The 23314-nt window shown below is 38.8% G+C and overlaps 1 protein-coding gene across 3 annotated transcripts in view; it reads left to right on the top strand.

The window, feature by feature from the left end:
- Positions 1-23314, top strand: part of LOC124646088 (serine/threonine-protein kinase 26) — an 81648-nt gene that overhangs the window by 19794 nt on the left and 38540 nt on the right. For all 3 annotated transcript variants that reach the window (XM_047186130.1, XM_047186131.1, XM_047186132.1), the window contains exon 2: positions 6041-6265. In XM_047186130.1, the coding sequence (XP_047042086.1) occupies positions 6041-6265 (225 nt within the window). The remainder of the gene's footprint in view (positions 1-6040; positions 6266-23314) is intronic.

The raw sequence follows: 23314 nt of genomic DNA, 5'->3' as shown, positions 1-23314 counted from the left end.
CTCTCTATGGTAGGAACCAGGTAGGTACTGTACGTAATTATCTTGATTAATTATTTGATTATGGCAGATCCTAGAGAATATTCCTATCCTGAAGATATTGTATCTAAACAGTAATCGATTGATCAATTGATAACTGTGAAGTGATTCATTTACGCAAATTAGTGTTGATAAACCACGTCTTAAGCTGTCCTAAATTATAATTTCCTCATTCATCGCCCACTTTCTCACGAGCACCGTCCACACACGCAGTATGTTAGGTTTACTTATTTACGTAACTCTTACGAAGGTCCAGCAAAAAATGTGTGTTCGCCGAACGCATGCCGTTAGCCCTTTTAAAGAGTGCCGGTGTAAGACGATTTCCTATATAGGGTAGTATCTAATGAATAGCAAATGTAGTCGTAAGTGAGGTTGTTCTGTTTACGGTACGAGGACATCGGCGTTAAGGTGACTACCTCCAGCGAAATGTAACGGACGCGTGTCTAACGTTAGAGACGCTTTAGACTTGGTTTCGCAAGTACTGTTTTAATGCTCACTATAAATAGTTGTTGCGACAAGGAGAACAAATATTTATAAACATCATTCGATAATAGAATAAACTAAGTTCTTTCACTGCTCAAATTCTAAAGATTTGCTCATCGTCCAATATTTGTACACAGCGGTACGTTAATGAGAACAAATATATTTATTTTATGCTGCGTAACCAGGCTTTACTTTTGCAAGAAGGTCAATGTTGCGTTGTAATGGCAGCGAATATCGTGACTGGATTGCGACAGATATCATTATCATGAAAGCTTAATTACAACACCACTGTAACGCATATGCCACGAGAATGCTCACGATTTGACCATTATGGTTTTTAATAACAACAAATTAAAATATTTGGATAAAGTATGACAAGGAGGATCTTTCTGTCATGATTTCTACCAATAACATCGTTGTTAGTTCCTCCTATCTTAGTTCAATGGTCTGGCATGTGTAAGTAAAACGCATTAAAAAGGCACGTTAATTCTAATGTTAGCTTTACTTGAATAAGCCATTATACTAACACAAGTTAAATATACCTCAGGCTTAACTTTATGACATCAATAAAAATTAAAATGTGAGTGGTCTACGCTTTCATGGATCCCTTAAGGCCGCACTCACCCGCACTTATCCAGGGTTTACCGACTTCATAACTAGATTAAATTCATCTCTAATAATAAAACACCTTGATATTTTCCTACCCGCGAATAATAAAGATTTTGGCAATTTAAACGACGCGACGCTAAGGTAAGCCAAGACGGCCTTCACCTGAGTTCACCTTTTCGTGATAAGAGTTGGGAAGCGTTTCTATAAATACATACAGCTTGATTAATTGTGTTCAGAAACAGGTTTAATTAAACACAACCTTTGTTAAATAGCCTTTCGTTTCAGAGACCAATTTTACTAAAATGTCAGAACTTTGCACATATTGTATAACAAAATGTGTGAAACTTTCGCAAGAAAATTACCCAACAATTTAGAAATTAAACAAAATAGTTTGGCTTAGTTTACGACACAACTCAATCACGGCCGTAACAATTTGTGGACGTGACTCTTATTAAGTGAGATTATCGCGGCCAAAAATTAACATCAGCTTTATCGCATGTACCTTATCTCACAATGGACGACCATGGATAAAACGTATAAAGCATTATTAAAAATAACAGTCCATTAGGGCCTGTCCATGGCTGGGTGGTCTGACGTCGGTCTAGCTTACGTCACTCATATAAACAGCCTGTGTGTGAACCTGCACACTATATAGTGTAATATATTTATCATTAGGTCGTAAACAGCTTCAATGGCGACGACCCTAGGCACTCCCTGGGCAGCCCCGTTATCGCCTTGCTTACGAATTTGACCTTATGAAGTTCTTTCTAATAGCACTAAAGGAATGACAATTCAAGTTGAAAATACGTTGCACGTAGCTACACCTGTACATTTATATGCACTGCGTGAAACGATATTCATTCTGAACAGCATAACAATTAAGCCTATTTTGTCCTACATATTTTGACCTACTCCAGAAAATGTCTTAATTACAGAAGAGGTCACTTCTTGCCACTGCCCTTATTTATTTTAGTATCCGGTTCTTCAAAAACTTTGTGCACTGTACAAAGTTTTTTAGGTCAAAGCTCTCTTTGAAGTCATGATAAAAAATATTACTTAAAGTCTCTACATTTATTTTCACACTTCAGGTAATCTTATCTAGTTCTATTTAAAACTAAACATTAATAACATGTTATTGTGGTACTTAAATTAATTGATATGATGTGTTCTTGATGACATAGATAGGTTTATATCTATATATTATTCAAAGTAAAACTTATGACAAAGGTCTTATATATATAAGACCTTTGTCATAAGTGTCTTTGATTCCCATTATCTTTCATCTGAAATGGAAATATGTTTCCAAGTAAAAGGTTTTTCGACTTTCCTCCCTCGCACTAATAAAACATCATTATTCATATTTTAACATTTCGTCAGCAAAATTGATCTCATACTTTACCAGCTCGTGTGAAATTGGCTTACCGAACACAATAAGCTTTTTTGTTCGTACAAGATGAGCCTTTTACTTTATCATCCCCTTTTCCTGAGCCCCTTACGGGTAGCATTTTAACAGGAAATAATGATGTTACTTTCTACCTTATTGTTTGGGTACCTACCTGCTTTTAGCTGGTATGGTTTTTATGTACTCTTTCAGAGTGCCACGAAAGTACACTACTCTTACTACACATCAAAAATGTATGCACTGAGCTTGTAAACCTTTATTTTTATAATCTTCTACTAGCATTTTTCTAAAATGGATCATCCATGTTCAGCCCACCCCAGTCTCTGTTGGAAGCTCGGTACTCGAAGTTGTTGACTCGTATATCTACCTAGGACAAGTAGTCCAATTAGGTAGGTCCAACTTCGAGAAAGAGGTCAACCGCCGAATCCAACTCGGCTGGGCAGCGTTCGGGAAACTACGCAATGTCTTTTCGTCCGACATACCTCAGTGCCTCAAGACGAAAGTCTTCAACCAATGTGTGTTACCAGTGATGACTTACGGCACCGAAACGTGGTCTCTCACTATCGGCCTCATCTCAAAGCTCAAAGTCGCTCAACGAGCTATGGAGAGGACTATGCTCGGAGTTTCTACGTGATCGAATCCGAAACGAGGAGATCCGTAGACGAACCAAAGTCACCGATATAGCCCACCGGATTAGCAAGTTGAAGTGGCAATGGGCAGTCCATATTGCTCGCAGAGCAGATGGCAGATGGGGCCGAAAAGTGCTGGAGTGGAGACCACGGACTAGCAAGCGCAGCGTAGGACGTCCACCAACGAGGTGGACAGACGACCTTATAAAGGTCGCCGGAAGACGCTGGATGCAGGTCGCTTCCAACAGGTATCTGTGGAGATCAAAGGGGGAGGCCTATGTTCAGCAGTGGACGTCCTATGGCTGAGATGATGATGATGATGATGATGATGATGATGATGATTTTTCTAAAATGTCAGTATTTGACGAAGTAAATAACTTTATCATATACGTTGCGTAAACGTGTCAAATATCCCCAATTCCTCGCAAGGAATACTCAAATTCAGTCGTACTGTTCCAATTTATTTACCCTCTTATCTATCGCTTCGACATTATTGGAAGCTGGCGCGGATAAATGAAACTTCTCTCGCGATATAACCGAGCGGAATAGGTTTACTTAAACCTAAAAACGTTTATTTACTGCTCCGCTACTGGATTAAAATAAGAAAATTTACGTCTCAATATGCTCTCTAGCGTGGAGCTCATTGGTAGTCTAGTCACGTCCCCCGCGGACTATGTCTCGTGCCGTCTCAACTCGGATGAAACGATCCACGTGCTGTACTTATCGCAACATGGAACTAAACTATGATGCTTTCCTCGAGATCTTATTTTATATTTTCCTTCCTATTTCATTAGCTTTTTATGTGGTTTTCCTCTTACGTTCTGTTTCAAATATGGTGTAATTAAATCGAATTGAATGATGTATGTATCAATTTAATAAATTTAAGCAGCAACATAATTTCGCTGATAGATGCTCCTACAATTTGTTTCGCGATATACGACATGTAGCGACGGCTTTTCTTCGCGTGTATATTCAGAGGAATGCGAGTTTCACTCCATAAATTAGCTATTCGATCGATAGCATCACCAGATTCTTCATTAACAAAGCAAACTCTTTTTATCATCGCACGATACAGAACAAATATGTAAATTTTAATGTTCTTTGAGTCTAGACCCCATAAACCGTCGGTTTCTATTGCGTTATAGTCGTTTTGTTTTCCTGTTTAACCGCAGTAGTTATTTGTTGTCACTTGCAGTTTCCTTATTAAGATTAAAAATGTTATCTGCTCTAATTTAGTGACTCATTCAGTACTTAGTTACGTATATATATATGATAATCACGAATGGAATTATTTTAAGTACATCGATAGTGCTGTAGTGGAATTAAGGACATGAGTGTATTCACGTGGTTTTCAATCTGGGTAGGTCGTTGCGTCATGTTCTGGCATGTTGAGTTCTCTTCGATTGCATCTGGCTGAGCGAGACCTTGACTCAGCATGCAATGTCAATTAAATGCCAAAAGGTTCATTTACAACCGCATCGTAAAATGATGCGTCAGATTATACACAAAAAAATACAGAGTCTGTTGCACTCGTGATGACTTCTAAAACATTCCTAACTTTAAAAACATCTATAAAAGTCCATAAGTAAATACTAGACCATGTAAGTGTATTTATAGGCAAATAACTACAGCCATACCTAAAATAATAACCCCTGTCTAGACTAAAAGGGAACAACATGAGCTTTCGTTAGTTCAAAGTTAGCCAGCCATATTCTGATTAGAGGTCGGTCCGCTTGACCAGACAATCAGACTGACTCACCCGCAACACATAATCGCGTGGTATGGATAACGTTGTCTCGCTATACCAACGTTCATATACTGAGAACAGATAACTATTAAGCTTGTTAATTTTTGTAAGGTATTGAGAACCTCTGTTAGATTTAAGCTAACCTATTGACACAAATCTTCTAAAAACAAAGTTTCGAGACCAAAGCAATATTTGGTATGTTTATTTATGCAAAACAATTGGGTTGCCTGGGTAACTGGGTTGAGGAGGTCAGATAGGCAGTCGCTTCTTGTAAAGCACTGGTACTCAGCTGAATCCGGTTAGACTGGAAGCCGACCCCAACACAGTTTGGGAAAAAGGCTCGGAGGATGATGATTTATGCAAAACAATTCATCGTTCGAGTTATAATAGACCCTTTGACATGACATTAGTGTCGGTTCGCTTATCAGTAATTTAAAACTTGTTTAACATGGTATCGCGTATCGTCAATAAATCGATCCTTATCAAATTCCATTCTCATTACTTACCTACTCATTGCGTCAAGCTTTAAAATACTTCGATAGATATGATATTTTGATAACTGAAAATAAGTACGTACTTTATTTACATCAATTTCCTGTAGGTTATTTACCAATTTGTTTTGAGTGATTATGGTTCTCATACTTCTTATACCAAAGTGGAATAAAAAACAGAATTCAGAGCTCGTAGAAATGTAAAAATAATACAATTATATTCACAGCTCGTGTGTGTGAATATTTCATATCATGCTATGAATAATAATAAATCAATCATTGCTGGTGACTAACAATATTTGCCTATTAATGAGGCACCTAAATAACGCTCGACTTTGTAATTATGTGCCAGGCTAATTTATTTTCAAATAAAACATATTAAAGCAAATGTCCTCTTTTTAGCATGTTAATTTGAGACATTTATCGTCCATGCAAAGAAATTAATTTCTTAAAAGACACTGATGTTTTTGCTGAAATCTATGAAGAACATTTAACGATTTCTTAAAATCCTATTTATTGAATAAACTTTTATGCACAATAAAATTTTAAATGCGAAGAATGTTCAAACGTTCCGTTTTTTTTGTATGTAATAGTGTGTTCGTGCTTCTTGAATATTAACAATATGTTTTTCTTTGTACTACAGAAGGTCGACCCCGAGCTGATCTTCACGAAACAGGAGAAGATCGGCAAAGGTTCCTTTGGTGAAGTGTTCAAAGGTGTCGATAATAGGACCCAGCAAGTGGTCGCCATTAAAATAATCGATTTAGAAGAAGCTGAAGATGAAATCGAGGACATCCAGCAGGAGATCATGGTGTTGTCACAATGTGACAGCCCCTACGTCACTAAATATTATGGATCATACTTGAAGGTGAGTGCCACAAAATTATTACCTACATCTTTATACAATTTATACAATGTGGTAAATTAGAAATAATCGAGCCACTCTACACATGCAGGTTGCTATTCACTTAATTTGCCTATAATTTGAATGCGTATTCATATGAACCGCGGAGTAAGATAAACCTCGTGGAATATATTACGTTTTATCTTGTCAGTCTGGGGGCACGAGGCATCAATCATTGTCTGCGAAGCTGTGCCTTCGTCTGCTTATCTGCTGCCGAGCCTTTATAAAAGACAAGGATCAGGCGTAATGGACTCCATTACGTAGTGTATTCTCTTGTTGATATTCCCGTGCGAATTCGTTTTCCTCGCTCCGTGATCTGTGTTCTATGGGTCCGCAAAGTGCTTGCCATTCGAATGTTGTATTGCGTGACATTATCTGTTGTGTACAACAGCGTGACGCACCGAAATGCTTTGCAGTTTCGCAGTATTGTTGCCGCTTAACCACGTGGAATATCAGAAAGCGCTGCGGCGCACTGTCATGAAATACTAGGATAGTTATTATTACCGACTGTTTTGCGGAGTAGCTGTTGTCTCTTTTGTAATTGTACACCCGTGGTATTATATCCAGGTCTAGGTAATAGGACATTGATGACTGTATCACGGAATCTCGAAGTTCAAAACACCGATGTACGGTAGCCATAAAGTACACAAGATCGATGCACGTGACTTAGAATGTACGCTATATCGAAGTACTATATTGCGAATGTTCATGATACCGATGTACGGAATATCGAAAGTTTTTTATGTCGAAGTACGTGATTTCGATTGTTCTGAATCCCGATGTACGGAATATCGAAAGTTTGTTACGACGAAGTACGTGATTGCGATTGTTCTGTATACCGATGTATGGAATTTCGAAAGTTCGTGATGACGAAGTACTTAATATCGAAGGGTTTAAAATCACGGACTGAGCGTTAGTCAGAAATATCAATAGGGAATGTTTTCCATCGTAATGGATACACTTGGTGCCCGATTCATTGTGATTCATTTCCAATAAAAAAAATGCTTTGCATTAATGAAGGTCAGGTACAGCTGACTAGTCGTTATAAGTGTCGTAATTGGATATACCTAATTCTCCTTGATGATATAATTACTGTAAACAGCGAGAAAGAGCAAAAACATTGTGAAATAAAGATCTCGTGGATTTAGATAGTATAATATCAAATAAAGTAGATTCAAGTCACGAGAATAAAGGGCTTTTTCTTTTCTTACTTTAATAGTTTGGAATCAATACATTAGTTGATACTTTTACCGATTCTTCTGACATTCCTAAAAAATATATAGTCACAACACTAGCTATGCGAACGCATCGATGTAAAATTGTATTTTGTTACCTGACTAACTCTACATTTAGATTATAATGATATATTATTTTTATTTTAAATGCAATTATAGAGAATAGTGATCAAAACTAAATAAAGTAAAAAAATTAAATTAAAATGGAGCGAAAGTAAAACCTCCATAATTCATAAACATTAAAGAGTTTCTATAGGAGTGGGTACCAAATTCCATACAACTTGGCCATTGTCCTTTATGTATCCTTTCAAAAAAATACCCAAATCAATTTTTAATCATAGTTTAATAAATTTAAAAAAATAACAACCAACATAAATCAAACTAAACAGTTTTTCTGCACAATCGGAATAAAAAATAATAAAAAATTAAGTTTTCAAATAAATTATGTACGCGAGACCGCTTAAGTAATCTTTCAAATTCATTGTTTCTTTCTTCAACATATGTTCTTTTATCTTCTTTATTACTTTGGAGCCATTTCTTTTCTTTTTTTTTATATTTGCCAATATTCTTTCTATTTCCATTGCTGTATTTTTTTGCTCCTTAATTATTTCCTGTAGCGTTTTATATATATTCATTTTTTTTCTATTAAGAAGACTGTTCCAACGGTTGTGCCAACATTCTATAGTGTTTTGAGTTGTGGGAATTTCTTCAATAACGCAATCCAAAACGGACCAAATCCGAGGGGGGAATCTGGGAGGCGACCTTTTCAGCTTAAGGACAGCACTTGAATCGCGTTCATACGTACCCCCAATATAATGTTTAAAAAACCAATCTGTGACCTTCCCAGCATCATCAGGAATGATTTCATCCCGAATAAACTCAAATGCTTCAGGTATCTCAGAAGGATCTAAGTAAGCCAGTGTCGCTAAGTGCCGCATTTTATGAGCATACTCACTATCGCCCGTGTATTTTTTGGCCAAACCTTCTTGCTGAATATGTTTATAAATATTTTGCGACAAATGAAAAAAACAACATTTGTGTTTTGCATCTGGAAAGACACCGGCACAAGCTTTTATTGCAGCCAACTCAAAGTCTGTTATAATAAATTTTGGGCTCATATCAAGATTTAAATTATTATAAGTGTATCTAACAATAATTTCCAAAAACAATGTGTATGACCGCTGACTTTTGTTTGACATTAATCCATAAACTAGAGGTAGGATTTGTTGGGCATCACTTTGTCCAACCTGGCCATGAATCGAATATAACTGATAAAACAATTTTGGGCAACATTGGAATGTGCCGTCCATTACCCAAAATTTTGACGTATGTAAAAGGCGTAAATTTTGTTTTGTGCTGAAAACGAGAATAACGTCATTTTCGTCTATGAAGTGCCCAATTAAAAATTGTTCACCTTCAATTTTCGTATACACATCTGGAACATTGAAGTTTTTTAAGGTCTTAGGTAGACTGGGCTCATTGCGCGTCCTCTCTCTGTGGATAACCATGCGCATAGCTTCTTTTGAGGGCATGTATGGAGCAGAAGTAGTGGGGATTTCTTGCAAAGTTTTTTGAATGATTTGACCAGGTTGGTCGAAACTGTGCCCGGCTCTTCTTTTTAATGAAGCCCTTGCTACATGTGCCATAGCAATATCCTGGTCCGGTTCGTGTTGGTGACGAATACAATTTGATTTTTCAATGTAGTGAGAATCGCCAACCATTTTTGTTATTAATGTGGCACCACAACTGGAAGATATTTTTTTAATACAACTCCAGTAGAATGTTATATCGCATTTTTTATTCAAATTGTACAAAAATCCATCTTTTAACAACAAATCTTTGTTTTTACGCGACTTCACAAACTCGCAGGGAACTTGCATTTTTATTCAATGTTACAAAATAGGGTAATAATAATTATAATGACAGCTTCTTTAGTGAAATGTCATATTTATGACAGATAATAAAAAAAACTATTCTCTTTAATGTTTATGAATTATGGAGGTTTTACTTTCGCTCCATTTTAATTTAATTTTTTTACTTTATTTAGTTTTGATCACTATTCTCTATAATTGCATTTAAAATAAAAATAATATATCATTATAATCTAAATGTAGAGTTAGTCAGGTAACAAAATACAATTTTACATCGATGCGTTCGCATAGCTATAGTTCGGCCATTCAGAGAATGCGTTCCTGACACGTCGCGATTGAACTGACGACGTAACTTTGCAATGGCGTTGCAGTTACGATAAAAATATTTTTGCTGGTTGTTTACCGTTTTAACAATTGAGGAGCATTAAAACAACATTATTATATCAATAATCAATGAATGTTATTACGTCGTCAGTTCAATCGCGACGTGTCAGGAACGCATTCTCTGAATGGCCGAACTATAGTGTTGTGACTAGAGATGTAAAGTGACCGTCACGTTATATGTGACCGACTAATCTGACCGAGCATATTGGACATTTATCCAATTTGACCGGTCACTTATTGTCATTTATTGTCAGCAACGTCAGAATCGTTTTTTTTTGTTTCAAAATAGAATTTATTAGAAATAAACGTTTTTTCTTTCTTTATTTTATAAAACTACGGAAATTTTAGAATCATCGAAGGTGACCAAATGTCATTCATCGATCTTTAAGATAAGATTTCGCCCGGCGGGAGATGTCGTGCAGTGTTCCGCAGGGGTCGGTTCTGGGCCGCTCTTGTGGAACATCGGCTACGACTAGGTGCTGCGCGCCGACCTCCCTAGCGGCGTCAGCGTGGTCTGCTACGCTGACGACACGTTGGTTCTGGCACAAGGGAGGTCGCACCAGGAGGCGGCCGAGATAATGACGCGCGGGGTTGCGACGATCATCGAGAGGATCTAGCTGCTGGGCCTGGAGGTGACTTTGCACAAATCCGAGGCCATGTGCTTTCATGGGCTTCGGAACGCGCCACCTTCAGGCTCCCAAGTCACGGTGGGGGGGGGGGGGGTTCCCATCGGCGTCGAGAGGGCGATGAAGTACCTAGGACTCGTCCTCGACAGCCGGTGGAACTTCGTTGAGCATTTCTGACGTTTGGGCCCCAAACTGGAGAAGGCAGGTGCTGCCTTCAAAAGTCTTCTGCCCAATCTGGGAGGCCCAAACGCCCCCTGCTGTAAACTCTACGCGGGGGTCATGCGGTCCATGGCCCTTTACGGGGCCCCGGTATGGGCACGTTCGGTACGGCCGCGTGCTGTACACTACCTGAACGTGCCCCAAAAGGTGATAGCCATTAGGCTAATCCGGGGGTACCGTACGATCTCCCGCGAAGCAGCTGGCCTACTTGCTGGACTGCCACCGTGGGATCTGGAGGCGAGAGTCTTCTTGCGCCTGTACGACTGGCGCGAGGAGACACTGCGCCGGGAGGAAACTCCGCTGCCGCGGCAAGTTGTCGCGCAGCGGGCGGAGCTCCGGCGCGATCTCATGGTGGCCTGGAGGGAGCGACTGTCGCAACCCAGTGCAGGGCACGCCACCATCGTGGCGGTAAGTCCCCTCTTTGAGGAGTGGCTCGGGAGGAGTCATGGCGCCCTCACGTACCGCATGACGCAGGTCCTCACCGGACACGGTTGTTTCGGGAGGTACCTGTACCGAATCGGTCGTGAGGAGGCGCCCGGGTGTCACCACTGTGCGGACAGCCCCGAGGACACGGTGGACCACACAGTCCAGGTGTGCCTCGCATGGGAAGGGCACCGCTGGGTCCTCGTCGAGGCTTTAGGCGGCGGCGACCTCTCGCGTCCGGCCCTGATCCAGGCCATGGTCCGGGGCGAGAGGGAATGGGATGCCGTCGCCTCCTTCTGCGAAGCAATCATGCTCGAGAAGGAGGAGGCGGAACGCCAGAGAGTTCGCACCTCTCATCCCAGCCGCCGTGCTGGACCAGGTAGACACCACGGGCGCCGGGTGTCGCGAGATGACTCCCGGCCACCGTAGGTGTGGGTCTGTGGGCGGTGAGTTCCGGTGGCTCATCGTCCCTCTGTCTACTTAGACGACAGACCCGTGTCGACACGCGCTCCTCAAAGAGATGTCAGCAACCCCAGAGGGGCCCAGTTGGGCCAAGGCCTGCCGGGGCTGCGGGTTGTTCGAAAGAGTTACCGCGGCTCTGGTACATAAAAGGCCTACGACGGAACACGACGGTTTTTAGTCAGTAAGAGTCTGACACTCCCTCACCGCTGCTAACCCACAGCGGGAGGGGTCATTTGATGATTTTTAACGTCGATAAAAAAGAAGATTTCGCCGACACTCTATGATTAATGATTTGTCAGTATACATCAATAAAAATAAATACGTACTTGAGAGTCTATCTTTTTAAAAGGTTATCTATGCACTATGTTGGTTTAGAAAGGCAATTATAGGTATTATTTCACATTCATAATGTTTTTAATTTGCTTGAGACGAAAATAATAATTGTACCGAGTAAAAAATACTTATTTAATATATCTGACCAGTCTGACAATAAATGTCCAATGTGACCGGTCATTTAATATTAATTGACGGTCACTTATCGTATGTGACCGTCAGTTTACAACACTAGTTGTGACTATATATTTTTTAGGAATGTCAGAAGAATCGGTAAAAGTATCAACTAATATATTGATTCCAAACTATTAAAGTAAGAAAAGAAAAAGCCCTTTATTCTCGTGACTTGAATCTACTTTATTTGATATTATACTATCTAAATCCACGAGATCTTTATTTCACAATGTTTTTGCTCTTTCTCGCTGTTTACAGTAATTATATCATCAAGGAGAATTAGGTATATCCAATTACGACACTTATAACGACTAGTCAGCTGTACCTGACCTTCATTAATGCAAAGCATTTTTTTTATTGGAAATGAATCACAATGAATCGGGCACCAAGTGTATCCATTACGATGGAAAACATTCCCTATTGATATTTCTGACTAACGCTCAGTCCGTGATTTTAAACCCTTCGATATTAAGTACTTCGTCATCACGAACTTTCGAAATTCCATACATCGGTATACAGAACAATCGCAATCACGTACTTCGTCGTAACAAACTTTCGATATTCCGTACATCGGGATTCAGAACAATCGAAATCACGTACTTCGACATAAAAAACTTTCGATATTCCGTACATCGGTATCATGAACATTCGCAATATAGTACTTCGATATAGCGTACATTCTAAGTCACGTGCATCGATCTTGTGTACTTTATGGCTACCGTACATCGGTGTTTTGAACTTCGAGATTCCGTGATACAGTCGGACATTGATAGTGTCGTGACTGTGCGAAATAAGATTTTGCCTAGTAATAGGCTTGCAATTTGACCCGAATGGCTTATTGCAATGGACTCTTGTAAGATTTTGTTTATTACATTTCAGTGATTGCGCAATGTTCGCGCTGAATGTCACGAAATTGTAACAAAGTTACTACGGAACGTTCACCCGATCGCGTAATTTGCTCGCGTGCTGTATCGTACTGTACGATGTCCGACACGAAAAGTTTGGGTCAGAACACGACATAAATACAACCGGTTGGCTATATTTAGTTCCACAAAGCGTTTATTTTCAGTCATTATATGCAACATGGTAGAAATGACTGCTTACCTTTCTTACCTTTGCTTCATTTTATTAAGGCTGTTTATTTTATTTTCCACGATCCACGCATGACGCATGAAGTTGAAAATGCTGTGCTAAATAAAACTAACCCAAGAATGGACAATGCTGTCCCCATTTCAATAAAATAAATTTAAAAGACTGATGTTTGTCAACATATAGATAAAATAGAATAATGAACTATTAAGAAAACACCAAAATAGATCAGCAATAAGACGATCATTAATCATTGTATTTATTGCTGTTGCCCTTCTTTGGTCCACGATGAGTAAGTATGTGGGCGTTGCCGTAAACAGATTTGGAAACAATGGCTGGCTGATTATGTCTAATAGTAGATTTCGAAAACACTTCTATTCTATTCATATACAAACGATGAGACGTACGTCATCCTGTGAAAACGTGGCCTCTATTGAAATAGGCGTGAAATTTGGCTCTTTACGTTTCTCTGTGCTAAAAACACTTGACATTTTCGGGACAATTTGCTTCCGTTCAGCGTTCGACTCCATCGTCGTCAACAACAGACGAATCGATATGAACATTTGGAACATCCTGTGTCATGAGCTCGTATACAGCCTGAATAGAATGGCAAGCATCCCGCCAGCACGGACAATAATGTCTGGCTCGTTATGATCGATATTTGCATTTTTATTGTTCCACCCCTGAATTCAATTTTGTTTATGCGTCTGTGTAGATTAGTGAAATAGCTTTAATGAACATTCAGTTTAACGTAATTGACCATAAAACGCCTCCATATTATGCTTTTCATTTGGTTTGAATCCTTTCACTGTTAGGCTGTAGTCAGATACAACATTAGATCAAGTAAACGAATCTAAAAAGTATGCACGCTCGAAAAAAAACAAGTAATTTTAAGAGATAGATAGCATAATTGTTTAGTCTAACTTTAATTTAAATCTGGTTGAGTACTTTCTTTGTTACAAATTGTACTGGTTTCACAATAATTTGCTCGCATACACGAAATTCTTGCATTTCGCACCAGAAATATGGATCAATTTGAACGATTTGCTTACGCGGAAGGCCCACACATCGTTAGTAAATGTTTACTATGTGTTGCGTTTCCCGCTTAGCGCATCGCGTCGACTCCACGTTGCTATTGCAATCTTGACACACTTTCGAATGTTGTTGTTATGCGTGCCTTGCAAAATACGATGCAATGTTTGCGGATCGGTATGTACGTACATAAATCTGCAACACACTTATGAAACTTATCTTTGATCTTAACCGTATGCATAATGAATAAATTGTGAAACGTCCAATTTTATTTTTTATCCGCCTAAAATGTTACCAGAATACGTTTCTGCGTTTATAAACCAAGCATCTGACACATGAACGGTGATGGTAGATCGTCGCACGAGTTATGAAAGGCCGGCCTGCTCAATTAGCAAATGAACTTGACGTTACGTGACAGCAGTCAGAGCTTTGTAGGGTACGTTCCACTTTCATCTTTATTATAATATAATTTTATGTTAAACTTGCTTAAAAATCTACAAACGAAAATTCGTAAATGAAACAACAGATTTCGTGCAGATCATTTCAGAATGTCAATATTTTTGCACCCTTTTATAGCCAGGATTTTGCAGCTATTTAGTAATTAAAACAATTATTTTTACGTTTAATTTCAACGTTTTGATGAGCAGATAAAATACACACAGTGTAGCAGCACTACCCGAAATGAATGTGCGGGACACACTATAATTCGTCGCGTGTCAACTTAATGACCGTGAATTTTACTATGTCACTAAATTGTATCAAGGACACAGTTAATTTGTTGTTGTCAACAACACATGCTTATATGTAACTACGCATAATGCATACTGGTTTTAGCTTGCCGAAGTGAGCACTAGCCTTTATAAACAATTTTCTTAGCTCGCAGCTAATTTCCTTTGCGACATTTACTATTTTGCGATTTGTTCTACGGAGAAAGTGTGGTAATGTTGTGGCAGTGTTGTAATCGCAACGATTCGCGTCACTATTTACTTGGGTAACGGCTGTTGTTTTCTTTCATCTCTCTCGTAATGTCTTTGTTGACCAATCAAACAACTGCATCATTTTATGTTACATTAGTTCTAACAATACTGCGTGCAAAGGAAAGCTATCCTATTGTCTACCGAGATTGTTTGTTAGTTCTATTCTCTGCAGAAAAGTCAAACATTTGAGTCATATCATTTAAGTATGCCTGCAGCGTGCTTAAAGGCTTTTGAAGAAGAGTCTTACGTTTACGTCAGACCTATGAATGAATTTAAATGTGACGTGAATAAGCTGTGCTCGAGAGAGGGTTTTAGTGGGTAAAATTGTGAATGCGGATGTCGAGCGGTACGGCCTGCCCGAGGTGAAGGACGTTGGTGACTCATCGCGGTAGCCTCGAGGAAAAATGTTAAGAATCTCTCACATTTACGAAGCAAAACATAGTTTATGTAAATATCAAATATTCCAACATATTGATAATGAATTATACATTTTTGACTGTTTTGGGTAATTCGTTCAAATGATTTCTTGTGTCCACAAGAACGATGACACCAGGATGTTAGTTCGTTATTTATCTATCTACTGCTCAGCAACAGTTATAGTTCTAGGTTTATCTATTTATGATGTTATATATCATGAGCAAAATTGTATCAAATTGATAGGTATAACCTAGTGTTAAGTCAGTTGACCTTTTTGAAAATAAACCTAGCAAAACTATAGTTCGGCCATTCAGAGAATGCGTTCCTGACACGTCGCGATTGAACTGACTGAATTATAACATTCATTGATTATTGATATAATAATGTTGTTTTAATGCTCCTCAATTGTTAAAACGGTAAACAACCAGCAAAAATATTTTTATCGTAACTGCAACGCCATTGCAAAGTTACGTCGTCAGTTCAATCGCGACGTGTCAGGAACGCATTCTCTGAATGGCCGAACTATAAATGCCAACTCTTGATTCATATGACAGTTCTTATAATTTACGTACTGTAGGTGAATTTCCTAATATGAAACAATGTTATCATGTCAGACAATCTCACCCAGAGCTACGAGGAAAATAAACTCCGAATCGGTTCGTCCATAAATTCCACATCAAAGCAAAATCTGGTATATACGAGTGTTTTGTTCTACTTTTATTTTTAGGATTTAAGAAAAAACGACCATTCAGAGCCAAGCGATGACTATAAAGTGCGCAAGGTTGAAAGCCGTAAACGCATTAGGACCACCTTGACCTCCGCTCGTATATCGGCTGGTGTCAAGGTTCTGCTAGCCCTACGGAGCTTTCCATAGCATTTTATTACGACTCTGCCCTTTGAGCCCTGACACCAAATAGCCAATTGTCTCTATTGCTGTTCAATTCAAACTAGTCATTGGCTCCCAAATGAGTTTGCAGTGTCTCGACAGCAATACAGCAAATGAAGAAATGTGCAGTTCAATACAGTACATAAGGAGGTCGTCGACTTTAGACCGACGCGTGAAGTCATATCGTTGAGTAGAATCAAAGGATTTAAGAGACTTGATACAGGTCTGGTTCTTATTTCGCATCGTCCTTCTGTTTCACTGCAATGCGGGTCGGGCGCGGCGGGGGAGGGGGCGGTTCGGAGGAGGGGTACAGTTCGCTTCTGAACTTGGAAGGTCAAGTTCTGAAAGTTTACAATTTGCCTTATTGAGCGACTGGTTTTGACGACTCCATTTGAACGCGATTATGATTATATTATTTTGGGAGTTGTCATTTATTTGTTTTGTTTTATTGATGAATGGTGAAGTAATTATAGTTAAGAATAAACTTTTACTTAATCGCATGACTGTAATACACATCAAAATGCATTAATTTTATTTTGATAGCAATGAATTGACCTCTCATTAATCATTACTATAAAATATGTAACAGTCATAAACAAAGTTATCTTATTTTTATTTGGGTCGTCTAGTCCTAGTTTTAACTCAATCAAGGTATAACTCTATCGGCTGGTACTTAAGGCGACGAATTGGTCAACAATAATTCCATAACCTGCACGCGCATCTAAGGCGCCAAAAGGGGTCGGAGCGTCTGAGCGGGGCGAGGATAACAATACGCGCGCTAGCTTATAACTAAAAGTCGTAAGCGACAAAATGGTTTTATAATTTTATTATTTAGAAATGATAATTTGATAAAAATTCCTTCTACAATTTTAAAGAGTATGTATATGTTACCGGCCGAACCCGATTTTAGGACAAACCAGTTTTGCCTAGGCTCAACTAGTTCTTCCTATAGGCGTTAGGATTAACTAGTAGAGCCTAGTCCAAACTAATTTGTCCTAAGCCCGATAGGACGGACCAGTTTAGGCTAGGCAAAACTAGTTGATCCTGATATAAGTACGCACACTCTAGGATAAACTGGTATGGCCTAGTCTAAACAACATGTTCATGCTTGACTATGCATGTTTTGACTAGGCTATACCAGTTTATCCTAGAGTGTGCGTACTTATATCAGGATCAACTAGTTTTGCCTAGCCTAAACTGGTCCGTCCTATCGGGCTTAGGACAAATTAGTTTGGACTAGGCTCTACTAGTTAATCCTAACGCCTATAGGAAGAACTAGTTGAGCCTAGGCAAAACTGGTTTGTCCTAAAATCGGGTTCGGCCGGTAACATATATACTCAACTACTAAAAAAGTTAAGAGGCTTAAATCGGTCCCGTTTGTCCATAATATGTGAATCTCTTTTTAAAAAGAGGTATGTTTGATATATTTTTCTCTGTTATAAAAGTTACCTAATCATGTTTCTACGTCTAACAAAATAAGGTTTATATCATGAACTTTCAGGTAACCAAGTTGTATTTTAATCCGTTTTGTATTTACTGAGAAAAATTGAGATCCTTGGGGCCAAAAATTCCAATTCGTCCTCTTAATAGTTAGAAATTATAAATAATACCCACAATACTTTATACCTAATCTCAATGGTCATCTCGACATCCATATCTCCCAACATCGCCTACGATTCTTTTATGGAAGCAAATGGATGTTATAAGTGAATTTTTGCACGTCAACCCACGGGGCGTCTATCGTTCTCTCCAAAATTAATTCCATTACCATTCCCTTCGTCTGTTATCCGCAAATTGTTGACGTCACTCCTTTTCGCAGCTTTTTACTAAATTACATTTTGATTCTTCCAGAATTCCCTCGACGTGAGATTTTCAATGACTAATTTTATACAATGTCATAACGAGATTATTTTCGTCGCCTGTCATCGACAACCGCTTTCGTTATTTCCATTTAATGGATCTGATATCATGATTCATGAACAATAATGTAAGCGACTATAAAAGAGCGTCACTTGAGGATTGTAACCATATTTCTGAATAAATCGGTTGTTCCACGTATCAAAATGGGATTCCTTGAATAAACGGCATATATTAAGGTCGTTTACTCGATTTGAGTATCTGATTATACCGGTTATTTTATCGTAGTGAATGTTAAGTTAAATTTAATTTATTGCGGCATGTTTTGTCATAAAATATTTATTTTGCATCTTGACTTCTTGAGTGTTTTTTATTTGGCAACTGTGGTGTACTTCTTTTCAACCAACTTACCTGGGCAACCTGGTATCCCTTGGTAAGACCGTAACGACTTGCCAGAGATATTCGAATGACAGCCGGAGGGGGCTCGCCAATTGGCCGTGCTGAGACAGTGAAGAACTTGTGTCGGCGAGACGGTCACCCATCCTCGGACTGACCGCGCTAGGCATTTCTGAACCTAATGATCGATCGACCCCCTTCGCCTTTACTTTGCCACGAGCTCACTTTTGCTATCGGATGCTGTACAGGGGAATTGTTGTCTTTTGTTTCTTACTCGCGTTAGATCATTCATCCACTTTGAATAAAAGCTGGGCTGAATTATATTTAGTTATATTGTTAAGATTTTTACAAGTCTTCCCCATTTACTTTGGTTTTTATCGTCTTCTTTCACATATTTTTGCTGTTTATATTATCTTGTTATCGGAATTCTGTTTTTGTTTACAGAATTTTCACCGGTTACTGGAATTGTTCTCATTATAGAATTTAAACAACAGGCATTATAAAGCCGGGTATCCACTTAGGTTCGCCGTGGTTTGCGAACACTGTGTGCTCCGCGAACGTGAACGTGTACAGTGTACACACTTAGGCTGCAACATTAGTGAACAAACTGCGCTCCCCTTTGAGTTCGCGCAAAAAACCGCTTCCAGAGCGCTCCGCCGTGCTCCGATCGTGCTCCAGTCGCGTTCCGCGAACACGAACGTGTCCATTATGTTTGTTTTGCGGAGCGGGCGCGTTCGCGAACCACGGCGAATCTAAATGGATACCCGGCTTAACAGTCTCATTTTTTCTCGAAAATACGTCAAATATTATCATATAAAAGACAAAATGACATATATTTGTAAATTACATTAACGCTAGGATAGGATGTTAGTTTTTATAATTTAGCTTGTTATAGTCTGTTTTTTAATCTCGTAGACTAAACTGACATTACGAGTGTGGTCAGTATAATGCAAATTCTTAAATAGTGATGTAACACGACCGAAACTTAGCGTTAATAAAATCAAGTATCGGTTTTTTACAATAAGACATCCTGAAATAATGGGCTTATTCTTGATGATTACGCATGGCATTGCGTGGTCAGATGTCCCTGGCAGCTTGTAGCACGTCGTGCAGCCGTGTGTACGTACAAGAATCGTAAATATAAAATTTTGAATAAATCTTAAATTCGTCTATTATAGATAAAAAGTTACGATTCAACAAACCGGTATCGTAAGTACAACACTGTACAAAAAAGCTAGCAACATTATTTGTAAGTTTGACATTTTGCAAGTGTCAATTTAGTCTACGAGATTAAAAAACAGAGTATAGCTTCTTCCGTGCTTATCACAACAAATGTTCCAAAAAAATGGGTTTTACGCCTTATAAAGAACATACAAGATTTTATAACAATGTTTGCTATTTCTATTATACCATAATAAGCTCGATATATTGTTACGACATTCGTAAGTACGTGACAACTGTTTGAATACGTGTGTGCGGAGGCGAGGACTATTGGGCTCACGTTTCGGTTATAATCTGCGTTGTTATAGCCGGAGATATACCGACGTAATCCTGGCTGAACCTAAATGAAGGACGGACTTAGAGCGCTGAATGCTAACGACCTGCAGCTCAGCCTAGTTCGTTACCGCACCGCATAAAACACTGTCCACTGCCTGCAATGGACTCAATTACAAAAATAGAACAGTTTTTTCATTCATTCAAAGAAAATGATTCCCATCTTGCAATTAAAAAGTTCAATTATTCAGGTATCCGAACAAGAAAAGATATAATTCAATGATTGACAAAAGTATTATCGCGTTTGACGTTAGATTGAATTAAGTGAATTACTGAATTGTTTCATTATCCGTCTATCTTATCTCCAAAGGAATGTTTTAATTATAAAGCTAATGTTTACATCAACACATTAGTTTGAAAATGTAATAAGTACATTCAATTGTGTTGCGGAACATTATGAAGTTCTACGCTATATCACTAGGAAAGTGACGTTAGTTGTAGCAAAACAGACATAAATTCACTGCGTTCGATGCCGACAGGATAGGTAACGGAGGGGGGCAGGTGGCGACATACTGAACCGATAAACAAGATTACTGTGTACCATGTACCGAATCGTGGAAGTGGCTCAGACATGTTGGCTTCCTATGTGGAAACTGTATATGACACGAGAAATAGATAGACCGAACAGTTCAATTGGTTTTCAGCAGGTTTCCAATATGCAGTAGCACTGGTGTTCAAAATTGTGTACAAATTCATTATTGCAGTGGCCAAAAAATTTTTAAATTCCTTATTTTTTTCAATAGTAAAGCTGTCCACCTGAACATATTTTTTAGGGAGGTTATGATGACAGATGGCATGTGCATTGCCATTTTTTGCTAAGCGACAGGTGTTTTCCATTGCACAAGTTATCCAGAATATTTTTCCACATGTGAACGGGAAAATGATCGAAGACCCGGCATCAACCGGTTTAACGTCGTTTCGTCCTAGCTCGTAGGTTAATCTTATTACGTGGCGTAACGTCGAGGCTTCCTTAATAACTTAAACACCGCACCAGTGCTCTGTTATCCCTCGGCCGACTCAACGCCATAAATTGAATAGTAAAATGACATTAAACAAGCCCTCACGTGTATTTATTTTTGTTCTTCAGCGAAATTCAGCACAAACAACTTATTTGGCAATTTAATAACGCAGGAGTTTGTATTTGTATGGCCCCCATAAGAGTTTCGAAACCGTACTCATTAAAAAGTTAAGAGCGCTTTAAGAATGTGCAGACAAAAAGGAAAGGTATTTTCAACGTTAATTTGTTTTCTAATTTGATTGTTTACAAAGTTCTCAAGTTACAACTCCGAAAACTTTTAAGGACTCCTACAATCAAATCTTCGAATAAAATTGAAATTATTTTAACGATGTTATCTACTAATTTGCCTAACAGGTTTGAGGAAATAGAAATAAAAAAAGTTATCTGATTTTACTCGTAACAAATACTTATTACTTTATCATTGATAGATAGGATTATCCACTTTGTTCAATGGTAGGTATGAGTATTTAATATTGAAATAAAGATGCAACATTATGTTTCAGACGTATATTATCGGGCATACACGTATATTATATTATATTGCGTATATTATCGGGAAAGCATGGTTAACTTCTTTGTAATCAACAAGCAGACACGTGTTACGGAGATGACTACGTTAATTTCCTCTTTCTTTTTGCTCAACCGTCATTCCTGCAGAAATGGAGTCGCACTGGCTCCGGGCGATTCAATTAATCCAACGTTAGATTACATACGACCGTATCCATCCTATTCGAACAAAACTTTTTTATTGCTCACTCGAGTTCAATCTGCGGGTTCAATTTACTATCCGGGTCACATGGCATAACGTGGTCATTCCGATTAATGAAGTATACTTCCAATGTGGAAATAACTTGACTTATCTATAGCGAAATCTACGCTCAATAACTCACTACGCGGACTTCCAGGTAAGCCTAATTACATCGTAATTATAACGTTTGTTGGTTCATTGAAGACCTGTTTCGTAACACACCGCTGCGGGTCGGGTTCGTTATCCTTTGTCGACCTTGCAGCTGCTATAAATTCAGTTAAATTGACCGCAGGAGGCGGGCATGCGTCACCGAGGCCGATGCGCTCAGATTAGCAACGAAAGCATGATGTAATAAATATATCAACCTATCTGTGTAACCAATGAATTCTTGCCGTCAAAGGAGAGAACCGGATCGACATGCGCTCACGCAAAGGCACAATTCTACCAGCCAACCTGTAACGAAAAGGTGCTAGTTTTTATAGCATTTGTTACGTTGGCGAGCCTACTTATTCTGACGCATACCCAGGCCCGCCGCTAGCTGTTTGTTCGCCTGCGTGCAAAACTGATTATGCCGCCCTACGACTACATACGTTTTGTCAAAAAATATGGCGGATACAGGGGGTCCGGACCCCCCCCCCCCTCCGCCCATTCATATCCATGTTACAGTCCAACAGAAAAAAATATGTACATGCACCGCTCTGATTGCAGAAAACCCACCTACTTTTGGATAAATAACTATTGCAATACATAACATACATTACACATAACTTTTTATTTAAGTACTTGACATGTTCAGAGTAGGTAACCTAAGCAGTCCTGGGTTAGCCCATAAGCAAACTAAGCAATTGCTTAGGGCATCAATGCAGTGCAATCATTACCCAAGTGGCCTCTATGTATTGAAAGATTGTGATTAACTTAAACTAACGCACTTAAATATCTATAACAATGTTTAAATTCAGTAAAATATGCTATTTGGTGGGTTTCCCGTTGAAAAGTCAACTTATAAGACACATGCCATATGTAAGGAAGCGCGAAAATTTTTTAGTCTAAGGACACAAAACAAATAAAAACCACTGTAAATTAACAAAGCAAAGTCAAAAAGTAAGACATGCACAGAAGTGAAGTGCAAAAGCCGCGAGCGAAGCGAGCGCGATTTTTTCCTTAGAGTTTTCTTGAAGTAAACATATCATAAAAAGCCATAACGGACGTGCGCGAAAAATATTTTTTCGGAATTGAATGCCTCAACAATTAAACTAAGATAAAATGCGAAATCTGACATGGAGCCGCGAGCGCAGCGAGCGCGAATTTTTTG

Source organism: Helicoverpa zea, chromosome 3 (genome assembly GCF_022581195.2).
Source record: "Helicoverpa zea isolate HzStark_Cry1AcR chromosome 3, ilHelZeax1.1, whole genome shotgun sequence".
Lineage (NCBI taxonomy): Eukaryota > Metazoa > Arthropoda > Insecta > Lepidoptera > Noctuidae > Helicoverpa > Helicoverpa zea.
This window is presented reverse-complemented; position numbering and strand designations above follow the sequence as displayed.